Consider the following 21,851-nt stretch of genomic DNA (forward strand, 5'->3'; position numbering starts at 1 on the left):
AACAGGCAAGACGACATGCATACATATAAGTACATACCAGTACCTATATAACAGATAATCTTGTGAGGAAATATACTAGTGAGGGTGAAGGGAGTAGGGAACTGATTGGGAAAGGAATCACAAAGATGGCAGCACTTGAGCCCAGCCTTAAGGAGAAGCAGGGATCCTAAGGAGCGTAGGTGAGAAAGGAGTGCATTATATAAGCAAGATATAGTTAGAGCAAAGGCAAAGAGAAGTTAAATGGAGCAGCCAGAAGGCCAGTTTAACTAGACGGTAAAGATCACTGCAGGAAATAACATGTCATGAGGCCAAAAAGGTAAGATAGTGCCAGGTAAAAGAGGTTTGACTACCAAATAGAGGAGCTAATATTTGGCTATAGAGGTAACAGGGAACCATTGGGGGGGGGTGTGGGTGTGAGAGAGAGAGAGAGAGAGAGAGAGAGAGAGAGAGAGAGAGAGAGAGAGATCTGTTCAGAACTGCATTTTAGAGAAGATCACTTTGGGGGCATCCAGGATGGACTGGTATGGGGAAAGATTAGAGGCAAGGAGGCTCCTTTCACACTTCAGGTGAGAGGTGAAGAGGGCTTAACTAGAGTTAGATGGCTATGTGAGTGAACAGCATGAATGGAGGCAAGAAAATCAAAGTACATTCTAAGTAAATGGAAGCTAAAGTTTTTATGGAAGTATGAGATTAAAAGGAGCTAGAATATGGAAGACCTTGAATGCTGGGCTAATGAGCTGGAGCTTTTAGCCTGTAAGGAAACGGAGAGTCAGGAAGAGTTTTTGAACAAAGGAGTAACACAATCATAACTATCACAACTATACTTTAAGAGAATTCATCAGGCACTTAGTGTATATGATGAATTGGGAACGGAAGATTCTAGAGGCAGGCAGAGAAGTCAGGACCAGAAATAAATTAGAAACCAATCTGGCTGTAAAAGGAAGAAAAACAGAGGGGTAGCTAGAAGGCTGTCAGCAAGTTCAAGTGAAGGGTTTTTCTTAAAAAAAGAAAGTAAATCTGCACGTTTATAAGAAAAAGGAATGAATACAAAAATTAATATTAATAATAGCAGCATTTATGTCTCACTTATTATGTGACAGGCTCTGTTCTAAGCACTTTGCAAATATGATTTCATTTGATTTTCACCACAACCTTTGAGGCAGGCACTATTATTATCCCATTTTACAGTTGAGGCAACTGAGGCAAAAAGTGATTAAGCTGACTTGCCCAGCATCACAAATGTAGTAAGTGTTTGAGGCCATAGCTGAAGTCAAGTCTTCCTGGTTCCAGGCCCAGCACTCTATCAACTACACAACCTTGGGGTCTAAAGATGCCAGAGATAGACATTTTGCTTGAGAAAACAAGGTCAAGAAGGTAAAAGGGTTAAAAGCAACAGTTAGTACTAGATTAAGGAAATGTCTCACTTCTTTTGAGGTAGAAAGAAAACAGAGAGATAAGTAGAGGCAAAAAGGAGACAAAACAAAGGAGTTCCCTTCTGGGACTCTTGATTTTCTTAGTAAAGAGATCATCATACTTGCTATGAGTTGAAAGATGGTGAACGTGAGAATTTGAAAAAGGTGAAGATTTACACTACCACTACCTCCACCATCACAACTACCATTAACAATACTTTAAGAACAGTCACTGGTAGAGAAGAATGCTAAGGAATCTAAGGGAGATGAAAAACAGGACCACTGAGCATAGCAATAACTACCTAACTGAAATTAAACAGGATTTGTTGCTGTGCAGGTTTATACACAGTCTGCAATTTTTCCCAGTGATACTCTGTGGGTCAGAAGAAGGAATGAAGAACAGAGATGGTCAGAATGATCCATGCATGGCCATTATTAACTATGGGTTAAAGGGCCAGGAGGATCTGGAATGTTAATAAGGGCAGCATTAAACTGGCTAAGCATGGCCTCTAGCCTGAGTAGGCTATCTAACATGGTTAAAGTGGTTTGAATTGGGTAAATTAGGGGGTGTCATATGACTGCAGGTCCCAATGAGGACACAGAGCTGATACACTGAATGTTATTGAGGGACGAGGTTAAAAATTAAGAGGCTGTAGTTGGAAACTTGTTGAGTTGAGTTCAAGATAATTATTTCTCTATATAATGTTACTTTGAAATGAAATACACCTATAACTGATTAGAAGTTGTCAAACCTGCAGGAGACCAAATTATGAGTTAACTTTTATTATGGAGTATCACCCATGTATTTACTAGTGCTACAGAGCACATGCAAAGGGAAGTGATCTGAACTTTTAAAGAGCTTACAGAATTATGGTTATAGAATGTTATTGTTAGAAGAGACTTTAGAGATCAATTGTACAATGAGGAAAACTAAGTCTAGAGGGGATGAGTAAATTACCCAATGTCACTCAGCTAGTTAGTGGTTAAAAATAGACAAGACAACTTCCAATCCAGGGCTCTTTTTACTATATTACAATAACTTCAATAATCTGGTGCTCTGGATCACTAGGTGAAAAATCTTTTCAACTGCTAAGGTTAAACAAGATGAAGTGCTTTTTAAAAATCTACATACCACATTTGCACAAGAATGTATTAAAAGTCTCATTTAAATGGCAGCCAAACGTCTGATGTAAGAAGAGGAAACTTTGGAAATATCTTGAAAATGTATGGTCCTTTTCTCTACTCACAACCACCTTACCATTCATTTCTCCCACTTCTCTGTACAGAAAGTTCTTGCTTTTCATAAATTTGTATTATACAAATTCAACTTTATGTAAAGAATTCTGAAAGAAATCCTCATTCCAAGCACTCTCCACTTCTGCCCCTCAGCTTGGTGCTCTATGGCCTCCAAAGCTCCCACCAAACAAAACAAAACCAAAAAATTACACACACACACACACACACCCACCTCCAAAGCCCCCACCAAACAAAACAAAACCAAAAAATTACACACACACACACACACACACACACACACACCCCTCCAAGTGAAAGCAGAACAAACTTGCTGAGAGATTACCACCACTTTCACAGTGGAGATCTCCAGCATCGAGAGAAGAGAACTTTATTCTGCTCCATCCATCCATCCAGCCGTCACCTGTCCTCTACTGTCTGTGTTCTTCCTCTCAGTTTCAGCCAGGACCCCTCCTGATCTCACTTCTCTGTTCCCAGCCCCAATGTGTCCTTGAACCATGTGCCAGCCCCCTTGGCCTTCTCCCTCCCTTTCCCATCGCTTTAAGTAGAACTCTTCACAACAGTCCACTCACATAAAGCAAGAATTGTCTGTACTCAATCTACCAATGCTTGGTTCTCAACAGGAACTACAATCCCTGGACCCTCTCAAATTCACTTAGTGCAAGCCCTCTTTTGGCCACAATCTACTTTCTAGACAAGAAAGACATATCAAGATCAACAACTTTTACGTGACTTATAACAAGAACTGAGCTCCTGATTGTGTTACAATTCAGGAGTCCCTGGGCTACATTTCTATCTCCTGTACATAGCGGTAGACAAGAAAATTAGGGTGAAACACAGCTTCTTATACCACAATCTGAAAACTTAGAACATTTCTTTAACATAGCTTAAGTAGCCTTCCTGCCCCCCAAAACAAACTTACAAAATATCTTCATTAAAGACAGGCTGAAGATTCCGTACAGGAAATAAACACTTAAAACTAACTCCCATGTTGACAAACACAGTTGCAATATCAGACAGTGATGGGATCCAAGGCCAAACTGATGATCCACTAGTGGCATCTAGAGAAGAGACAAAATATTAATATCATTATTATAGACACTTTTCCAAACTAGAAAAATATTTTCTATACACTGTTCCCATAGTTTCAAGGTAAAATTTAACACGAGAGAACAAGATTTTATAGTAAATAAACTGATTTTAGAGAACTCTAAAAATAGTTGAAAGGCATACTACCAATTCTTTATCTGGAAAACCTATGGCTCAATAGATAAATGACAGTAAGGAAGAAAACCATTTTTCGTTATTTGTTCAACCACATTTACTAATGTAGTAGTAGTAGTAATAGTACTAGTAGTAGTAGTAGTAGTAATTATGTCTAAGTCTAGTTAACCAATGTTTAACTAGACTTCGAAATAATATTGTTAGAGAGCCACCTATTACTAAATTGAAGGTAAATCACCTTCTACAGACTTACATAATCCACAAGTAAACAAGAACATGTTGTTATGTGCAGAAGTCTTCTCTCAAAAATGGCAATTCCACCCCCTGAAAAAATTAAACTAGTCTACAACTGTTATCCTTATCACGGTGCATGATGCCAATCTGTTTCTCAGTGTAATACTGTTTGTTGCTGTTGACTACATCCCAATTAATTTTTAACTTCCAATTATACTAACACTTCTGGCAAAGCAACCCACAAGCTGGGAAATTACCCAATTAGGGCTGTCACTTAAATGATTTGGAAACTCTTTTCTCCTGTACAACTGGAACACAGAGATACTCTTTTTAACTTTGATCAGAAACAGGTCATGAGCACCTCATTCCATTACTACATATTTTAAAATTACACAAGCAATTTAAATCACTAAACATACTCAATCCTCTCCAGAGGCAGCTGGTGGCACAGTGTATAAAGTGCTGGCCTAGAGTGAGGAAAACCTCAGTTAAGTCTTGCCTCAGACACTTACTAGCTACATGACCCCTGAGCAAGTTGCTTAACCTGTTTGCCTCAGTTTCCTCAAGCATAAAATAGAGGAAATAATAGCATCTGCCTTACAGGGTTGTTTTAAGGATCAAATGAGATATTTTTTTAAAAAAGGCACTTAGCATAATGCCTGATATAGTAGGCACTATATAAATTCTTATTCTCTTCTCTCCTTTCCTACCTCCCCTTAACATAAGAGCCCCAAAGCAAGCAGCATCCAACAGCTCTATACTAAGAAAACAGAAAGAATGTATCTGCATACTTACCATTTCTAACTGTTAAGTCTATCAACGTATTCAAAAGCTGTATAGAAACAACATAGTCTGTGTGAACAGACATCATCTGTCAAAAGAAAATCATTATTTAATTTTTTTACACAAAATTTAGAGGAAAGCACAACTGAAACCATGGCAATTTCATGTATTTTCTAATGAGAGCTGAAGGGCAGTATGTGTGAAAAAGATGAAGGCAAAAAGAGACTGTACTAGTCTCAGCCATGGGTGGTAACATTATCGGGTCACAATCGGATAAACAATTTTTAAGTAGCAAAGCCACAAATGACTGAACATTGGGGACACAAAAAGGGACTGAAATGGCCAGAATGTCTTACACATAGATGCTTAGATGGGGCAAGCACAAAATAGGAATAGCAGCTGATCTGAAAAGATGTGGGGGTTTTAATGGATTTCACAAGTCAGGAACACAATATGGCATCTTTTTTTTTTTTTTTTTGGCACAGAGTCACTAGACTGCTGGACCAAAGGAATACTACAGATGGAGGGTGTTTAGATTTAAACAAAGCATCTGACAAGGTCCTTTCTGGTACTTGTGGACAAGACAGAAAGGTACCACCTAGTTGAGCATACACTTAGGTAAATTTGGAAGTAAGTGAATGGCTGGACCCGGAGTAGTCACTAACTGCCACCCTGTGCTGTTTAACAGTTTTGTCAATGACTCGGAGATAAAGGCATAGATGGCATGCATATCCAATCTGCCGATGACAGGAAGGTGAGAGGGCAGCTCTGCAAACAACAAAGTATCCAGATCCATTCAGCCTGGACTGAAGAGGTTAAACAGCCATCTCTGCCACTGACTAGCTATGCAACCATGAGTAAGTTACTTCCCTTCTCTGGACCTCAGTTTCTTCATCTGTAAAACAAGGAGTTAGGCAGATGATCTTTTGGTCTCTTTCTGGATCTATCAACCTATGACTCTATGAGACAGAGTAACAAGGACAAATGTCAAGTCTTTAAGCTTAAGGTTTTTAAAAATCTATGACTTAAGGAATGGGTAACAGAGACCTGACTTGATAGTAGTGCATGTGAAAAAAAAGATCCAAGATTCTAGCTGACTACCAGCTGTTACTACAGCTTCTGCTGATAGATCAATTTAGGTTCTGTCTATGCAATTAAGTATAATGATAATTACAGGCAGCATTCAGGTTTTATGTAACCCAACAGGGGTCAGGGAGGGCAAAACAGAAAGAAGATACAATCCATTCAGATCATTCGTGGGAATTTCAAGATCAGCAATGGGGGAAGAAGCTACTGGTCAAACTACACCTGCAACATTATAGTCAATTCTACACGAAGGACACTGAAAAACCAGAGATCAACCAGGATGAAGGGTCCAGAAAATATGTCAGAAGGAACAATGGAGAAAAATGGAGACAGAAGACTTAGGTAAGATGAAGACAGGTTCGTTCCAATTCTAGAACTAGCAGTATTGTTTAGTGGAAGGTTTACTGATTTAGGTGATGAGATTAGGTGCTGGTCTTGGCTCTGTCACCAACAAGCTACGTGACACTGGCAGTCACTTCCCCTCTCTTAGCCCATTACCTCATCTATAAAATAAGGAGATTGGACTAGGTAATCTAACTTCCCTTATAACTCTTAAAACTTCTCATGCATATCAAATAATCCTAAAACGTTAAGAATTTTACAATACCTTAGAGCTCATCAAGTGACTAGAGAGAGACCATTCCACTCACTTAGAATAAAAGGAAACTAATTCTCAGAGTCTAAATGGGTTTGTCCAAAGTCACAGTGTTTTGTTGATCTGTCATTTCAGTCATGTCTGACTCTTTGTAATGCTTTTTGGGATTTTCTTGGCAAAGGTAAGTGGTTTGCCAATTCCTTCTCCAGATCATTTTCCAGATGAGGAAACTGAAGCTAACAGGGTTAAGTGACTTGTCCAGGGGTCACACCACTATTAAGTGTTTGAGGCTACATTTGAACTTAGGTCTTCCTGACTCCAGGCCCAGCGTGCAATCCACTGTACCACCCAGCTGCCTACTTAGTGGCAGAACTAGAACTGGAACTAGAACTCAGGTCTCCTATCAAGTCAGTCCTCTTTTTACTTCATCACAGCCTTCATTAGATCATCCATTCAGTATCTCCAAGACTGTTTCTATTAGACAGGGAAGAAGCAAACTGTTCATGTCACAAAAACCAAGGAAAAAAAATACTGAGGAGATTATGAGGAGCAGTTTGCTGACTGGAGTCATCTTCAATTTCTCACTCCACGGATCTAATCAGTTGCCAGATCTCTGACTGTATTGACATAGTACCTCCCCTGTCTGTCCCCTTCTTTTCACTCACACTGCTTCAATCTCAACTGAGGCCCTTGTCTCCTCTCAGCTGGACAGCCTCCTCCCTGGTTTCCCTGCCTCCAGGCTCTCCCCTCCTCTCCAATCCGTCTTCCATAGAGCTGCCCAAGTAATATTTCTAACGCACAGGTCTGACCACACCACTCTCCTGCTCAATAAGCTCCAGTGGCTTCCCTCTTAGGATCAAACAGGGACTCCTCTATTGAGAATTTGAAGCCCTTTGCAACCTACCTTTCTAGCCATGAGAAGCATTAAAAAGAGGGGACTTCTTTCTTGCTGTTCCTCAGACACAACATGCCATCTCCCATCTCTGTGACTTTATCCCAGCTGTTTCCCATTCCACTTCATCTCAGTCCTTAGGATCCCTAATACTTTTCAAAGTTCAGTCTAAAGACCACATGAGGGTTTCCCCTGATCTTCTCAGTTACTAGTGCCCTCCCCAAAATTACCTTATATTTATGTCTGAATATACAGGTATATATGCATATATATATGTTTATACATGTAGCCATTGTGTCCCCTACAAAAATATAAATCCTTTACAAGTAGGGAATGTTTCATACTTTGGACCTGTCTCCCTAGCCCCCAGCACAGTGCCTGGCACATAGGGGCTAGTATGCTAAGTAGCAGATTGTTACTGTTACTTGCTGTCTTCCCCAAGACAACATAAACTCCTTGACAACAGGGACCATTGCATTTGTCTTAGTCTCCCAAGTGTCTAACAGGGGCTAGCACATGGCAGGTACTAAATAAATACTATTGGCTGCTTTAGGATAACGCCTCTTACCTTGTAATACCTTTCTAATGATTTTCATCTCGTTCCACAAAGGTATCTAGCACTTTTTGTGTGTGAGTTATTGTGCTAGATGCTATGACATATAAAAAGGCTAATAAGACATAGTTCCTTGTCTTCAAGGAATTCATAATCTCATAAAGAGAGATAACCCAAAAGGTGAGGCAAACACATTATTCCTCTCACCTGAAACAGCCACTTTAACACAGGTATAGGACACTGGATATAATAATAGGCGGTGCTGAGATATCCTTGTGTTGTTAAAAAAATTTGCTGTGTTCTTCCTGATCTGCAAAACAAGGGAAACCAATATTATACCCCAGGACGTTATGGTAACATTCAACTGAAAAAGAGAAAGGTCCTCATTCTGGTTTAGCTAATGCACAGTGATCTCATCCTCTGCAGCTGGTTAACAATGCCTATCATGAATGCACAACTTGTTCAAACACAACCTACCATTGTTGGTTTAGGGTCTGCTCTGATTTGGTACGCAATGGCTATGCTCTAGGGGAACGGCTGGAACAGACTGCTTGGCACAGTGACTTAAGCTTCTAGGCAAGCACTAGGAACCACCTATCCTCTACAAAATGGCTTGGAGATGGAAGAGACACAGGTCTGTAGGTTACTCTCCAAGCATGTTCTATAAGGTTTTCCTTACCTAAAGGACTATATCCCAGAGCAATTTGGGGGTCAGCCCCTCTCCTCTCTCTTCCTTGCTAGGTAGGCCTTGTCTAGTCTAGTGGAGTAATCTACACTGATTACTCCACCTCTTCTAGGTTACCTGTGGACAAGCACACCTCCCTTCTCTAATTCAATTGAAGTGCTCAAGTTAAAAAGCATTTATTATGAAATTCAGGGACAAACCAAGATAGTAGAGTAAGACAGGTCCCTAACATAAGTAAGGAAATTATCGGCTAACTTCTCAGTCCCTACCCTGAATCTCTAGTATGAGTCCTAGAGAGTTACCACCCCTCCAATCTCTACTCCCAGTTACTTTAGGTTCTCTTTCTCTGCTGGACCGTCACATATCACGTACATCCCTATCCCTATCCTGGCAGTTATCAGCTGAGCCTTGATTATCTACATGTTAGAAAGGCACAGGGGCAAGAGCAGGTGATGGTGGAAGCAGAGGACCTGGATCTTGGCTTTGCCACTTACAGGGCCCTCCACCTCTTTAGTCTTAAGTCTTCATCTATAAAATGAGAGAGCTGGACTGGAAAGATGACTTCTAAAAAGGTCCCTTATAGCTCTGTTTTATGATCCTGCAATACCTGTTACCTTTCAGCTCTGTAACTCCTGACAGCTGTTTCCACTTCTGAAGTCACGTAGGAAACAGGCCACTCCCTTGGCTCACTTGCAGTTCAGCCTGAAATTCTATCTAGCCTCTATTTGTAACTTATCAGTAAATATCCCAGGACTACTGGTAGTCAGAGGGGTAGATACCAGAAGCTCTGGGATAGAAACCTATTTGAGAAGGAAAAAAAGCTCATGAAGGCTCAGGTGTAACTGCCATTCACTCTTTCAGCTTGCCGTTTTTATTTACATTCTCGCCAGGTGTGGAATGACAATGCTAAGCTAGACTCCCTGGAACCTATTATCTATGGGAATAGACTTACTGCGACAGACTGCATCAACTCTGGAGAAGTAACATAATGAACTGACGTGCCACTTTCTATTTTTAATCAGGCAACACAAGAAGCAAAAGTAAGTTTAAGAGCATACCAGACAGGTTATAGAAAGTAATCACCCTCCGAGAAGAATAATGCTTAAGATCAAATTATAATTGCAAGGTTTTTGCATGTGCAATGTTTTTTAGTTTACGCTGTAAATTTTGTTGTTGTTGTTGTTGCTGTTCTTACTTAAGGATAAGATCTTCAATAGCATTCTTTGGAACAAAATTACAGTCCCTTAAGTCCAATGTATGTTGACTGAAAATTTTTCCATAATCGAAACAGTGAAATATTTCTTCGCCTGGATGGCAATCAGGAATGGTATCAAAAGCAATGAAGAATTTCCTTATAAACTCCCTATTAAAAAACAAAAAACAAAAAACCCACATTACTGCGGACTAAACAGTATTCATATACAATAAAGAACTCAGGTGAATATTTATTTCTGCATCTTCTGATGCTGCATTTTTATCAACTTTGTGGAGGACTAAAACTTAAAGGATTGCTCAGATTGAGCCAAGTTTGAAGGTAGCAAAGTACACCAGAAGGAACACCAGCCAGTCAGGAAACCCAGATTCAGCAGTTTGGGTTCTTATACCAACCAGGTATGTGACCTCAGGCAAGTTATTTCACTTGTCAGGGCTCAGTTTCCTCATCTATAAAATGAGAAAGTAGTTGTAATAGCCTTTTTAAAACTCTGATACATACAATCCCATGACATCTAAAACCTCTCCAAAATAGAAAGTATGCACCAAAGGTGAAGGAACTTCAGCTGTTTCCGTGGTCAAGGACAAGCAACATCCAAAAGAAGATTAAAAAAAAAAAACCCAGAAACTAATGCCTACTGACCCTGAGGTTCAGCACCCCTCCTCAACCTCCCATGATACTGGTAGCGAAGCTGCACTAGGAGACCCAAGAACATGAGACAGGCTTACATCAAAACCTACACTCTAGTTCCCCTTCCCTATTTCCTGAGCTATAAAGACCTGAGCTCCAGAAGTTTGGATGTCCCCTTGACATCCAGCTTGGCCACAGCCCTTCAGGAGAAAAAGCCTGCCAGGGGCTGCAATTCAAAAGCACCAGTACTGCCAGTGCCAGAGAAAACACTCTGAACTGCTGGTGCCAGCCTAGGGGTCACATCACCGAGACAGAACACCATGCATTCGGGTAGCCGTGTAGCACTGCACCACACCTGAGAGAAAGGACACAGTACCCACCAGCTCTGACAACCCAAAAGTCACTTGAGGCAGAGACCTATGCTTGGTGAACTATGAATTGCCCAGTGTGGGAGGATGCCGAAATGCTTTCAAAACCAGCCCCCAAGGAAATCACAATCAGAGGGGAAGGAAGCAGGAAGTGAGTGATGAAGTAAACAAGAAAAATCACTAAACTGTACATACTCTCTCACCCAGCAATACCACTACTAGGCATAAACTCTATGGAGTCAATGATAAAGGGGAAAGTCCCACGTACAATATTTACAACAGCACTTTTTGTGGTAGCAAAAAACTTGGTGGGAGAAGCAGATATCCAATTGGGAAACAGTTGAACAAACTGTGTTATAGGCATGTGGAGAAATATTATTGCAGTTAAAAAAAAAAAAGACTGAAGAAGTTTGGAGAAACTTGGGAAGAGTTGTATGAACTGCTACAGTATGAAATAAAGAGAATCAACAGAACTTTTAACACAATTATCACAGTAATGTAAAGAAAACAACTTTGAAAGACATAGAATTCTGTTCAATGAAATAACTAATTTAAGATTTGACAGTAAAACATGCCTCCTTTCTCTGGGTGGAGATGTGCCAGAGGCAGAATGAAGCATGCATTGTTAGACCTGGCGAATGCATTTATTTGTTTTGTTTGAATAAGCTCCTTTGGAAGGGAGGGTCCTGTGATGGTGGAGAGCATGTGGTTGGAAAGTGATTGTAATATTTTTTAAATGCATCAATAAAACATTTAAAATTAAAAAAAAAAAACCTCTGATACAAAGTAAATTTTAAATGTCACATTTATATCATGCTCTAAATTTTGCAAAGCGTTTTTCTCATAACCACTCCATGTGGAAGAAGAAACTGAGACTCAAGAGAGGTTATTCAGACCCAGGTCACTCAGACTTCAAGTACAGTCATCTTTCCATGACACACCACTGACCCTCGCCTAATGATTTAAGTTAACCCTTGACCAGGGACAGTAACATGAGAAAACGTATAATATGAGGTTTGTAAACATGATTCTCTTTCTGCTGTTAGTTAGCACAAAGTCATGGTTGTATTTGAGAAAAAGTTGAACTGAGTCAGGAAATAAATGCACTGAGAAATGGCCCTTCACGTTGTTACCTTATCATAGCGTCCTGCCTTTTTTCCTAACCCATATCAACAATGCTTACAAAGCAACTAGCAGCATGAAAAGAGGCAATTAGATTTATTGACTAAATAACTATATAGAACTTGAAGTGTAAATGAAATTTAAGTGTATTTTTACAAAAAGCTTTTTACCTATGCTCTTCTTGGAGTTCTCCACTGTCATCTGTATTTTCTGATTCTTCTGTCTCCATTAGGGATTTTATTCCCTGACCTTTCACTAAATCTTCCTTTAGCTCTTTTTCCCATTTATCTGACCTAGAAGAAGTAAAAGAATGACATGATAAACAGAATTTATGTTTTAAAGATCTCTCAATTTTTATGACCAGTTATAACAAACAAGAAAGCTTTTGTTATAAAATACTTTGCTGTATGACAAATTTAGTCATTTCATGGGATTAAGTTATGGTTCAAAGCAAAATGTAAAATGCATTGTAGCTCAAATCTCTAAAACATGTGAAGTCTATAAACTGGGTGTTCTTGTCCCCAGTTACTTGTATTCTAAAAGGGTCTCCAGCACCATAGTCTTTCAAAAGATTTCTTCTACCTTCTATTAGTTCAATGTTGCCCTCAATGTCCCTAAATAATTTATGACAAACGGAGTAAAAAGTCCAAGGGAATAGAGACCCCTGATTTGTTTACATGACTTTTATCACAAATTATTTTATTTTATATTGGCCAAACAATAAAAAGTGTTGTAGAATGTTAAGTGAGTTTCTCAGTAGATTTAAGTTCTTTTAATCAAGTTTTCTATGCACCCATCAAATATGTAACCTAGAGTCAACAAGCAAGAATCAACTTTTAAGGGCAGAAACCACATCTGTTAGCACTGTACAATGAGCACTGAAACAGAAAAACAATTTTTACTTATGCTTTTGATCTTAAGGCTTTGTCCTATCAATCAGGTGTTATTGTTGTGGGAAACAAAAATTATTTTACAGTGCCATTTAATGATGTAATAGTCTATTTTAAAATGAGCTCATAGTCTATGAATAAGATAACACATCTCAGACAAACTGATACTATGAAGAGAGACCACTTTTTTAAGCAAATAATTTTTTTTCTTACAGCCATTGTCACTTCCTAACGATGACCTGTCTCCATCCAACAGAAGCCTTCACTACAACACATTATGAGCTAAGCAAAACAAACCAACACATTGGGTATGTCCAATGAACTAGTTGTTGTATATCAGCCTTAGACTATGACTCATTTTGCTCCTGTTGTCCAATGCTTCTCTGTCAACAAGAGGGAGACATCTTCACCACCAGTACCCTCAAGTCTGGATTTAAGAGACCATTATGCCACCATAAATGCAGTTATTTTTTATCTTGGATGTCTTTATAGACAAAGAAAGCTAGAGACTGAGTGTCTTGTTTAAGTGTACAAGCCAGGTAAGCACTATGCTGGCAGAGAAAGTTTGGCCTATGGCCACACAACCTTGGGTTCAGTGAAGTCATGCTTCCATAAGAATGATGGTTAACCCAATCAAATAAAACAGTGCTAACCTTGGAAGATTTTCACTCTCCTTTGCTAGGCGCTCTAAACTGTTCTCAAAACGCTGGTAACGAACACTCACCTATAATGAAAAGAAAATTTGAAATATACTTTGCAACACAGCTTTTAACAATAGAATTAGGCTATTTGGGGAGTCATTATTCAGGAATCAGAAAGATCATTTTCTATTCCAAGCCTTCTATGCATGCTAAAATTGATATCTTTCTTTAAAGTGACTTCTGACATTACTATCAAGTTAAGTGATTTTAATACTAAGATATTCAATAATATATCCTTATCTTCTTTATACAGTACTGCTAACCTTAGATCATAAGAAACTGAGTACCTAAACTCAAGACCTCAGTGTTGCATCTCAGCTGTACTTCTTAATTATATTTTGAACTCATTAAATCATAAATTCTAAAATAGTGCTACCACCCAAAATGAGTTTATAGGTAGCCTATTCAACAACCAAATTTCAAAACCAAACATTTTAGAATTTAATTCAGCTCTTCTTCCAAGGTAGAATGAAGGATCTTACTGACTTACAGCCTCCAATTCCTGACACCTCTACATCCTAATTTTACTTACAAAGCATAAAAACTAAAAGTATACAGAGAACTCATTTGCTAAACTAGGAAGTAATATAATAAACCCAGAATTTTTTTTTAGACAATGCTTTTTCTTAATCTACCTTCCTTCTTTCAAAGCAATACTAACAAACAGAACTACTTACTGAAACGTTTGATGATAATGCTCTAGGCTTTTCTAAAAGAACAAAAGGTTTTTCTGGAGTTGTAGGTTGACTGGAATTCAAAGACATGATTTCTTGCAGTGGTTTTAATGCAACATCTTCCTCATCACTTTCCAGGTTGCAATCTAAATTTTCCTCATCACTATCTAAATAAACTTTTAGTTTTTTTCTTGGTGTACTACTAGTGGAACTGGAATTTTCTAAGTTTTTACATGAAGGCATTGAAATGCTTGTGCTGCACAATACAACATCTCCAAGTACAGCTGGAGGACTCTTAATAATACTGCCGTTTTGAAAAGGCAAAGATTTACTAGATGATTTCATTGAAGATGTATTAGCAACATCTTCGAAATTCCTCTCTGTTTGTTTCTTGATCCTGGGTGACACGGAAGGATATGTAATAGGTGCTTTAGGAAAGGTGACCTCTCTCTCTTTTTCAGAAGATGAAACAACGCATGTTTTAGCATCTGACATCCCAGAGAATTCAGTACCTAAAATAGATAAAGGAGCAAGTGAACGTTTCATTCCATCTGATGCCAAACTGTAGAAAGCTGTATTTTCTGAGAGTTTGATGCTGGTTTTAAATATGTGGCTATTTCTGAGATAAAAGTGAGAGCTGTGCTTGAAAATATAACCAAAATTCCCACAATCAACTAATTTTCTTTGGTATTTGCAATGTGAATCTGGTCAACACTTCCTTGTAAATAGTTTGCCCAGGTACACACAGCCATTGAGAATCAGCATCAGAACTTGAGGCCAAATCTTGCTCAGGCCAGTTCCATATGCATTATACTTTTAAAAGGGTCTCTCTGCAAATGAGTTCGTTGCTTTATATTGGCCTTTGATTTCAGAATCATTTGTGTGTGTGGGGGGGGTAACTGGAGTTCAGTGACTTGCCCTGAGTCACACAGCTAGTAAGTGTTAGGAGCCTCAGGCTGCATTTGAACTCAGGTCCCTCCTGACTCCACTGCGCCACCTAGCTGCCCCACACACCATTACTTTTAACACTGTTGTCTTGACTGGTGATTTTCTAATGTGTACTTTTCACAATTCTATTTTGCTTTTTTTGACTTAGACTTGTGTTTTCATCAGTATAACTAACTTCTATTAAGAAAACTTCTTCTACCAATGCAGATCAGTACCAGCTCTTCAAATGATAGCCTTAGAGAGTTGTCTGGAGCACTGAGAGACCAAGTGACTTGTCTAACGTCACACAGCAAGGATATGTCAGAGGCAGAATATGAACCCAGGCCTTCCTGACACTGAGGCCCTATCAATGTACTCTACTGCCTCTCATATGGCAGACACTAGAACTGAGCTGTTGCCCACACAGGTGGAAAGATTTATCCAAAGTCACATAAATAGTGACCATTTAGAGAGCACATCTCATTTGGTCCTCACTACACCCCAGTGAAATAAAATCTACAGTTACTACAACACCCATTTTATAGACTCAGAGAGGATAAAGTCACATAAGAGAGCTGGGATCAGAACTCGGGTCCCTAGCTTCTTTCCTTTATAACATGGTGCCCTACAGGTGTGAAAAGTTAATTATCTGGATAATTTAATTAGGACACACCCCAAAATCAGTGTAACCTGGGACATTTTTCAAAATCCTAGTGAGTTTGATAAAACTCAATTGTGATGCATTCTAAAACACATTTTATCAAAATATTAAAATGTCTCAACTCTATTTCAATTTGCCTGTATACACAGATGTGGCCTTAGTCCCATTTTCTTTGCTTCACTGCAGGTACTTCCATTTCTTGACTGGAAAAAACAGGTCAGAATAATTTAGTTTCCAATGGATAAAGTGCCTTGTTGTTGTTGTTCAGTCATTTTAGTCATATAAAAAGAAACTGATGCTCATAGTCTAAATGGTTTGTCCAAAGTCACAATGCTTTGTTTTCCAGTTGTTTCAGTCAATGTTTGACTCCCAATTGGGGTTTTCTTGGCAGAGATACTGGAGTGGTTTGCCATTTCCTTCTCCAGTTCATTTTACAGATGAGGAAGCTGAGGCAAACAGAGTTAGGTGACTTGCCCAGGGTCACACAGCTAGTAAGTGTCTGATGCTGGATTTGAACTCAGGTCTCCCTGACTCCAGACCCATATATGGTCACTACCCATAGTTTAAGAAGCACTGAAGAGGTCACAAGTGGAAAAAAGTTTAAGAAACCCTGAACTACACCACCTAGCTGCCCTCAGAGCCTTGTTACAAGGCCACAAATAACTGATATGGGACAAGATGGGAGAAAAAGAAAAATATAAGGAGACCGAGGATAGACTTGTATTAGTCTGTTCTAATTGGAAGTTTAAAGTCAAAAGAAGGTAGCCAACTGACGTGTTATGGAGAATTGTCATGCAGAGAACAACAATATGAAATTCCTTCACTGTTCACAAAAAAAGAGACTGAGAATCCATCAAGAATGAGGATTATTTTTATTTATTTTTTTGGTGAGGCAATCAGGGTTAAGTGACTTGTCCAGGGTCACACAGTTAGTTAAGTGTCAAGTTTCTGAGGCTACATTTGAACTCAGGTCCTCCTGACTCCAAGACTGGAACTCCATCCACTGCGCCACCTAGCTACCTGAAGAATGAGGATTATTAAGGAAGAAATTTAATGTATTAGTTGAAAGGGCTGAATAAGCCAGTTATAGGTGACAATTTTAATAATTAATAATTTAATAATTTATATTTGAAATGGAAGCAAAGACTTATTCAGGAGAGTAAAGCAGGGTTACAATTTTCTGTTTTCCCCCTACTAATGAGCTATAACAGGTTCCAAAAAGAGTATGGCAGAAAGAGAGCTGGATTTGGAGTCAGGAAGAGATTTGGGTTCAAGTTTTACCTGGGACTTACCAGTCACACAATGATAGGCAAGATACAGTCTCTCCAAGATTTAGTTTGTTCATATGTTAATATCCCCAATAAGTGTTCTCCCAGTCTTTAGCTGAGGACGACTTTGTGAAAAGGAGAAACCACAACCCTTCCTGAACAACTAATTTCGCATCTGCCTAGTTCTCTCATTGTCAGGAAGTTTCTCTTTATACTGCACCTTAACCTACATTTTCAGACCTTCTGTCCATTACTCCTACTAATTCTGTTTGGCTTTTGTGGGCAAAGTGGAATAAATTCCTCTTTCACATAATAGTCCTTCAAATACTTGAAGACAACAATCTTGTTCCTTAAGATTTCTCTTCTCAAGGCTAAATATCCCCAATTCCTTCAACCAACCCACAGATTTCTGGATCTCCTGTCTCTTCTTCATCCTAGTCCTCTTCCTCTGAACATATCCTAGCTAATCAATGATCATCTTAAAACGTGGCAGCCAGAAAGGACCACAGTAACTCCAGATATTATCTTAGAAGGGCAGTTTGTAGTGAGATTTCCCTCTTTCATTCTGAATCCTATTTTTAAAAAATGAAGCCATTACCAATTTTTAGCTAGTACATCATATTGTTGACTCACACTGAGCAAACCATTAAGTCTTGCCCCAATCTTTTTCATATGACACAGTTATACTTACCTCGTTTTGTACCTGATCAACTGATTTTTTTTGAATCCTGATTTTGTCAATAAGTAATCTCAACTATCCTTCTTAGCTTTGTGTCATTTACAGATTTGAGAAGCGTATCATTTGTGTCTTTATACCCAACTGAAATACCCGAGTTTAAATCAAGTCTCCTTTCTCAGAAATATTCAAAAGTGATGAGAAGGTATACTAAGATAGGGAAAAGTGGAACAAGGCAAGGCTCATCAGAAAACTTTATCAGAACATAGTATAGTAAAAAGGACACTAGATCTTAAGTCAGAAGACCTAAGTTGACTACTTATTACCTGTATGACATTGGGCAAGTCACTATCTGTCTCTGGGACTTAGTTCTCTCATCTGTAAAAAGAAGGAATGGGCTTGGATCTAAAGCATTTTCCAAGCTCTAAGTCCTATCAGTACAACAATGCATATGCTAAGACCAAAATGTTAAATGGAACAATTACAGCTCACATTTGTCAACATCTTTAAGATTTACAAAGCACGTAAGATATTACCTTATTTCATCAACAACCTTGTAAGGTAGGTGCTACTATTATCACCATTTCACAGGTGAGGAAACCAAAGCTCAGAGGTTAAATGACATGTCCAAAGTCACACAGCATTCAAGGCTGAGGGCAGAGATCTGCTGATCCAAAGTCCAGAACTACTATCCGTTATGCCACACTATCTCAAGAGCCCTTTCTTTTTTGGGGGTGGAGGGGAAGAAATGGGACACAGAATAATGAGAATAGGACACACATTTCACATACAGTAAATTCAAGATTTCACCTCCTGTCAGATCATCATTTTACCACTCTTAACTAATCTAAGAGCTTCAATTCACAGTCAGAAAGAAAATTATATTCTCAAGTAACATCACTTTATTTTTTTTAAAATGCAGTCACTAAGAAGCAAGCCTTTATTTACAATTACACATCCTGTTTAATTGTATGATTCTACCTGAAGCAGCCTCCAGTGAATCAGAATGTAATCTTTTTCTTGAGCGGCATCCATTTTCCTAGTAACCAAATGAGAGAGAGTCACTTTTGAGGTGTAAGTGGGTGAAAGTTCACTTTTTTATTTTTACAAAGAAATGAAATACCCCCCAAAAAATTTGGGAGTAAGGAAAAATTATATATTTTAATATTAGATTTAAATTTGTTAGCACCTTTGAGCTACAGTTTAATAATCTCAGCTTTTGTTACCATAAGAGCTAAGGACACTAGCCTTCAGAAATTAGAGTAGTTTTCTTACACTCAATTTAAATTCTACTAAATAAGGGAGGGAAGGGGATGATAACGGGATAAGTATTCATATAGCACATACTGGTGCCAGGCACTGTGCTAAGGGCTTTTTACAAATATCTCATTTAATCCTCACAAGAACCCTGGGAGATAGGTGCTATTACTATCTCCATTTTACAGTTGAGGAAACTGAGGCAAACAGGTTAAGAGATTTGCCCAGGATTATTCAACCACTGTCTATGGTAGATTTGGTAGATAGGACTTCCTATCCACTTTACAACCAGCTACTTCATAAGGCCTACAGAAAAATAAAGTTAAATAAGGTTAATGAATTACATTGTAACATGAGTAAAAACAGTAGTTCAGAAACAGCTGTCTTAGGGAAATGGAGTTAAACAGCTTACTTTTGGAAGTACATTACTACCTCCCACTTTAAAAAGGCAAATGCACCCGAATGGCATCTTGCAAAACAAGACACTACTAGCCTCTGATGACAAGCACTATTTGAAGAACCAAAGATTGCCAACAACTTCAAAGGTGTTCTAGAGGAAAAAGTTGTTGTTGTTCAGTCATTTCAGTCTTGTCTGACTCTGTGACCCCATTTGGGGTTTTCTTGGCAAAGATAATGTATTGTTTTGCCATTTCCTTCCCCAGATCATTTTACAAATGAGGAAACTGAGGCAAACAAGGTTAAGTGACTTGTCCAGGGTCACACAGCTAGTAAGTGTTTGAGGTCAGATTTGAATTCAGGAAGATGAATCTTTCTGACTTCAGGCTTGGCACTCTATCCACTGGGCCACCTAGCTGCCCCAGGGGAAAACGATCAAGATACAATTAATTCCTCTAACTATACATAGTGCATAGACAGTTAACTTTACATTCGTAAGTTAATTCCGTTTTGTTTCTTCTTTGGCAAATTTTGTTTTCAAGTTAATGTTACCTTATCTTAGACCTCTAATAAATATATCAACTCCCTCTATTTAAATGCTTGGTATACAGAGAAGTTTTTTAATTTAACTAATAAATAATAAATTAATTTAGTAAATTTACATAGCATTGCTTCCCTAAAAATGGCTTCAATCCTCCTGTAATCTTAACAAATATTATAGACAGCAGTTTAATCACATTAGCCAATTTCTTCAATACCCAGGGATATAATTTGGCGTGGTAGCTTGAATAAGAACAGGGAGGTACTATTTTCCTACTTGATTGCACTAAATAAGAATGAAGAAAGAATGGATCACTTTCTAAGTCCAGCATTGGGAAAACAAAATAAAACAAAACAAAAACCTGTTTCTCTGAGTCAATTTAAGAATGACTTTTTAGAATTCTTCCGGAGGATAGACGTAAGAAAGATAGAAAACCAGCACCTAATACAAATTCAATATTTGAGGACAATTGTGTGACACCAATTTCTGCATTAAAAAAGTTCTAGGATTTTACAAATGCAGTTACTCAGTTCTTACTACACATACCTGATTTGAAAGTCTGCTTTTTTCTGGGATGATATTCTGCATGGTCCGTTCCTGTCTTGATGTGAATTTTGTATCTATGTTATAGGGTTCTGAGGAAAGGCTGCTTTCTCCTGAGAATGCCTCTTCTGGAGAAATGACTCTGTGTTTTAATAGTTTCTGACTCTGTTCCTTTAGTTCTCCCTCTCTGCAACTAGATTTTAAAGACAACTGAAGCTTAGACTCAACTGGTTCCTGTTGCATTTTCACAGAACATTCTAACTGCTGGCACCTCGATATGTCATTTCTACCACCAATTTTGCTGGAATTGTTTTTCAAAATCTCAGGTTTTGGTGATGAAACCAAGTTTTTGGCATCTGTAATTGTCTGGTTTTGATCTATGCACTCAGCCTTCTCCCTCATATTGCCATGATTATGTGATGACATTTTGAATGGAGATCTTTCTTGCTTCCTTGGGTCTTTCATTTCATTCCTTGACATGCAACGATGTAAAGTAGAAACACGGGGTTTTTCAACCACTAAAGACTGGGTTTTTTGCACCACAGGAGGCTGGTTTCTCTCAGGTGCATCTCTTTCACCTTTTTTCTCTTTAAATCTTCTCATCAAAGTCTCTATAATAGGACTCTTGTTTGGTGATATAACTGACATCTTTTTACACATATTTTTTGTTGCGGATATTTTTCTTTCAAATTGTCCTATACCGGTGTCCAATAACCCACCTCTTTCATATTTATGATTTGTCCTTTGTGGTGAGTTCAACACAAGTCTATCTGTATATTCAATTAAAAACAAAAACAGAAAAGGTCAAAAAGATTAAAATTGAAATAGAAAAAGTAAAATTTTAGTTAGATTAGGATAAAGATAGAGAATTTTACAATGGAAGTAGAGGCACTCACACTTCAGGCATCAGTAACTACAACTTTAAGAGCTTTAATACATTGCCTTCTATTTCCACCAGAAATGCCTGTGTATAAGACTCTAAAAGATGTGCACTGTGAGCACTATTATAATTTTAAATGTAGGAAAAACTCCTATATCAGACTTTTGTTATCTTTAGAATTTAGTAAGTTTATGAAAAACAGTCTATCTTTACTCCATAAAAGAATTCCAGGAGCTGCTAGGTGGCACAGTGGATAGAGTACCAGCTCTGGAGTCAGGAGGACCTGAGTTCAAATGCGGCTTCAGATACATAACACTAACTAACTGTGTGACTCTGGGCAAGTCACTTAACCCCAAATGCCTCACCAAAATAAAAAAAAAAAATGC

At 38.4% G+C, this 21,851-nt stretch overlaps 1 protein-coding gene across 4 annotated transcripts in view; it reads right to left on the bottom strand.

The window, feature by feature from the left end:
- The window catches only part of SLF2 (SMC5-SMC6 complex localization factor 2), a 46,635-nt gene that overhangs the window by 15,807 nt on the left and 8,977 nt on the right, over window positions 1-21,851 (bottom strand). For 3 of the 4 annotated variants that reach the window (XM_027851875.1, XM_027851876.1, XM_027851877.1), the window contains exons 3-11: window positions 20,589-21,355; window positions 18,830-18,887; window positions 14,320-14,828; window positions 13,595-13,665; window positions 12,222-12,344; window positions 9,914-10,081; window positions 8,241-8,343; window positions 4,920-4,995; window positions 3,589-3,727 (exon numbers count right to left, since the gene is read on the bottom strand). In XM_027851875.1, coding sequence (XP_027707676.1) covers window positions 3,589-3,727; window positions 4,920-4,995; window positions 8,241-8,343; window positions 9,914-10,081; window positions 12,222-12,344; window positions 13,595-13,665; window positions 14,320-14,828; window positions 18,830-18,887; window positions 20,589-21,355 — 2,014 coding nt within the window. The remainder of the gene's footprint in view (window positions 1-3,588; window positions 3,728-4,919; window positions 4,996-8,240; window positions 8,344-9,913; window positions 10,082-12,221; window positions 12,345-13,594; window positions 13,666-14,319; window positions 14,829-18,829; window positions 18,888-20,588; window positions 21,356-21,851) is intronic. The other variant, XM_027851878.1, reaches the window with a different exon arrangement.

This window comes from Vombatus ursinus, unplaced genomic scaffold (genome assembly GCF_900497805.2).
Source record: "Vombatus ursinus unplaced genomic scaffold, bare-nosed wombat genome assembly UNPS02009205.1, whole genome shotgun sequence".
NCBI classification, from domain to species: domain Eukaryota; kingdom Metazoa; phylum Chordata; class Mammalia; order Diprotodontia; family Vombatidae; genus Vombatus; species Vombatus ursinus.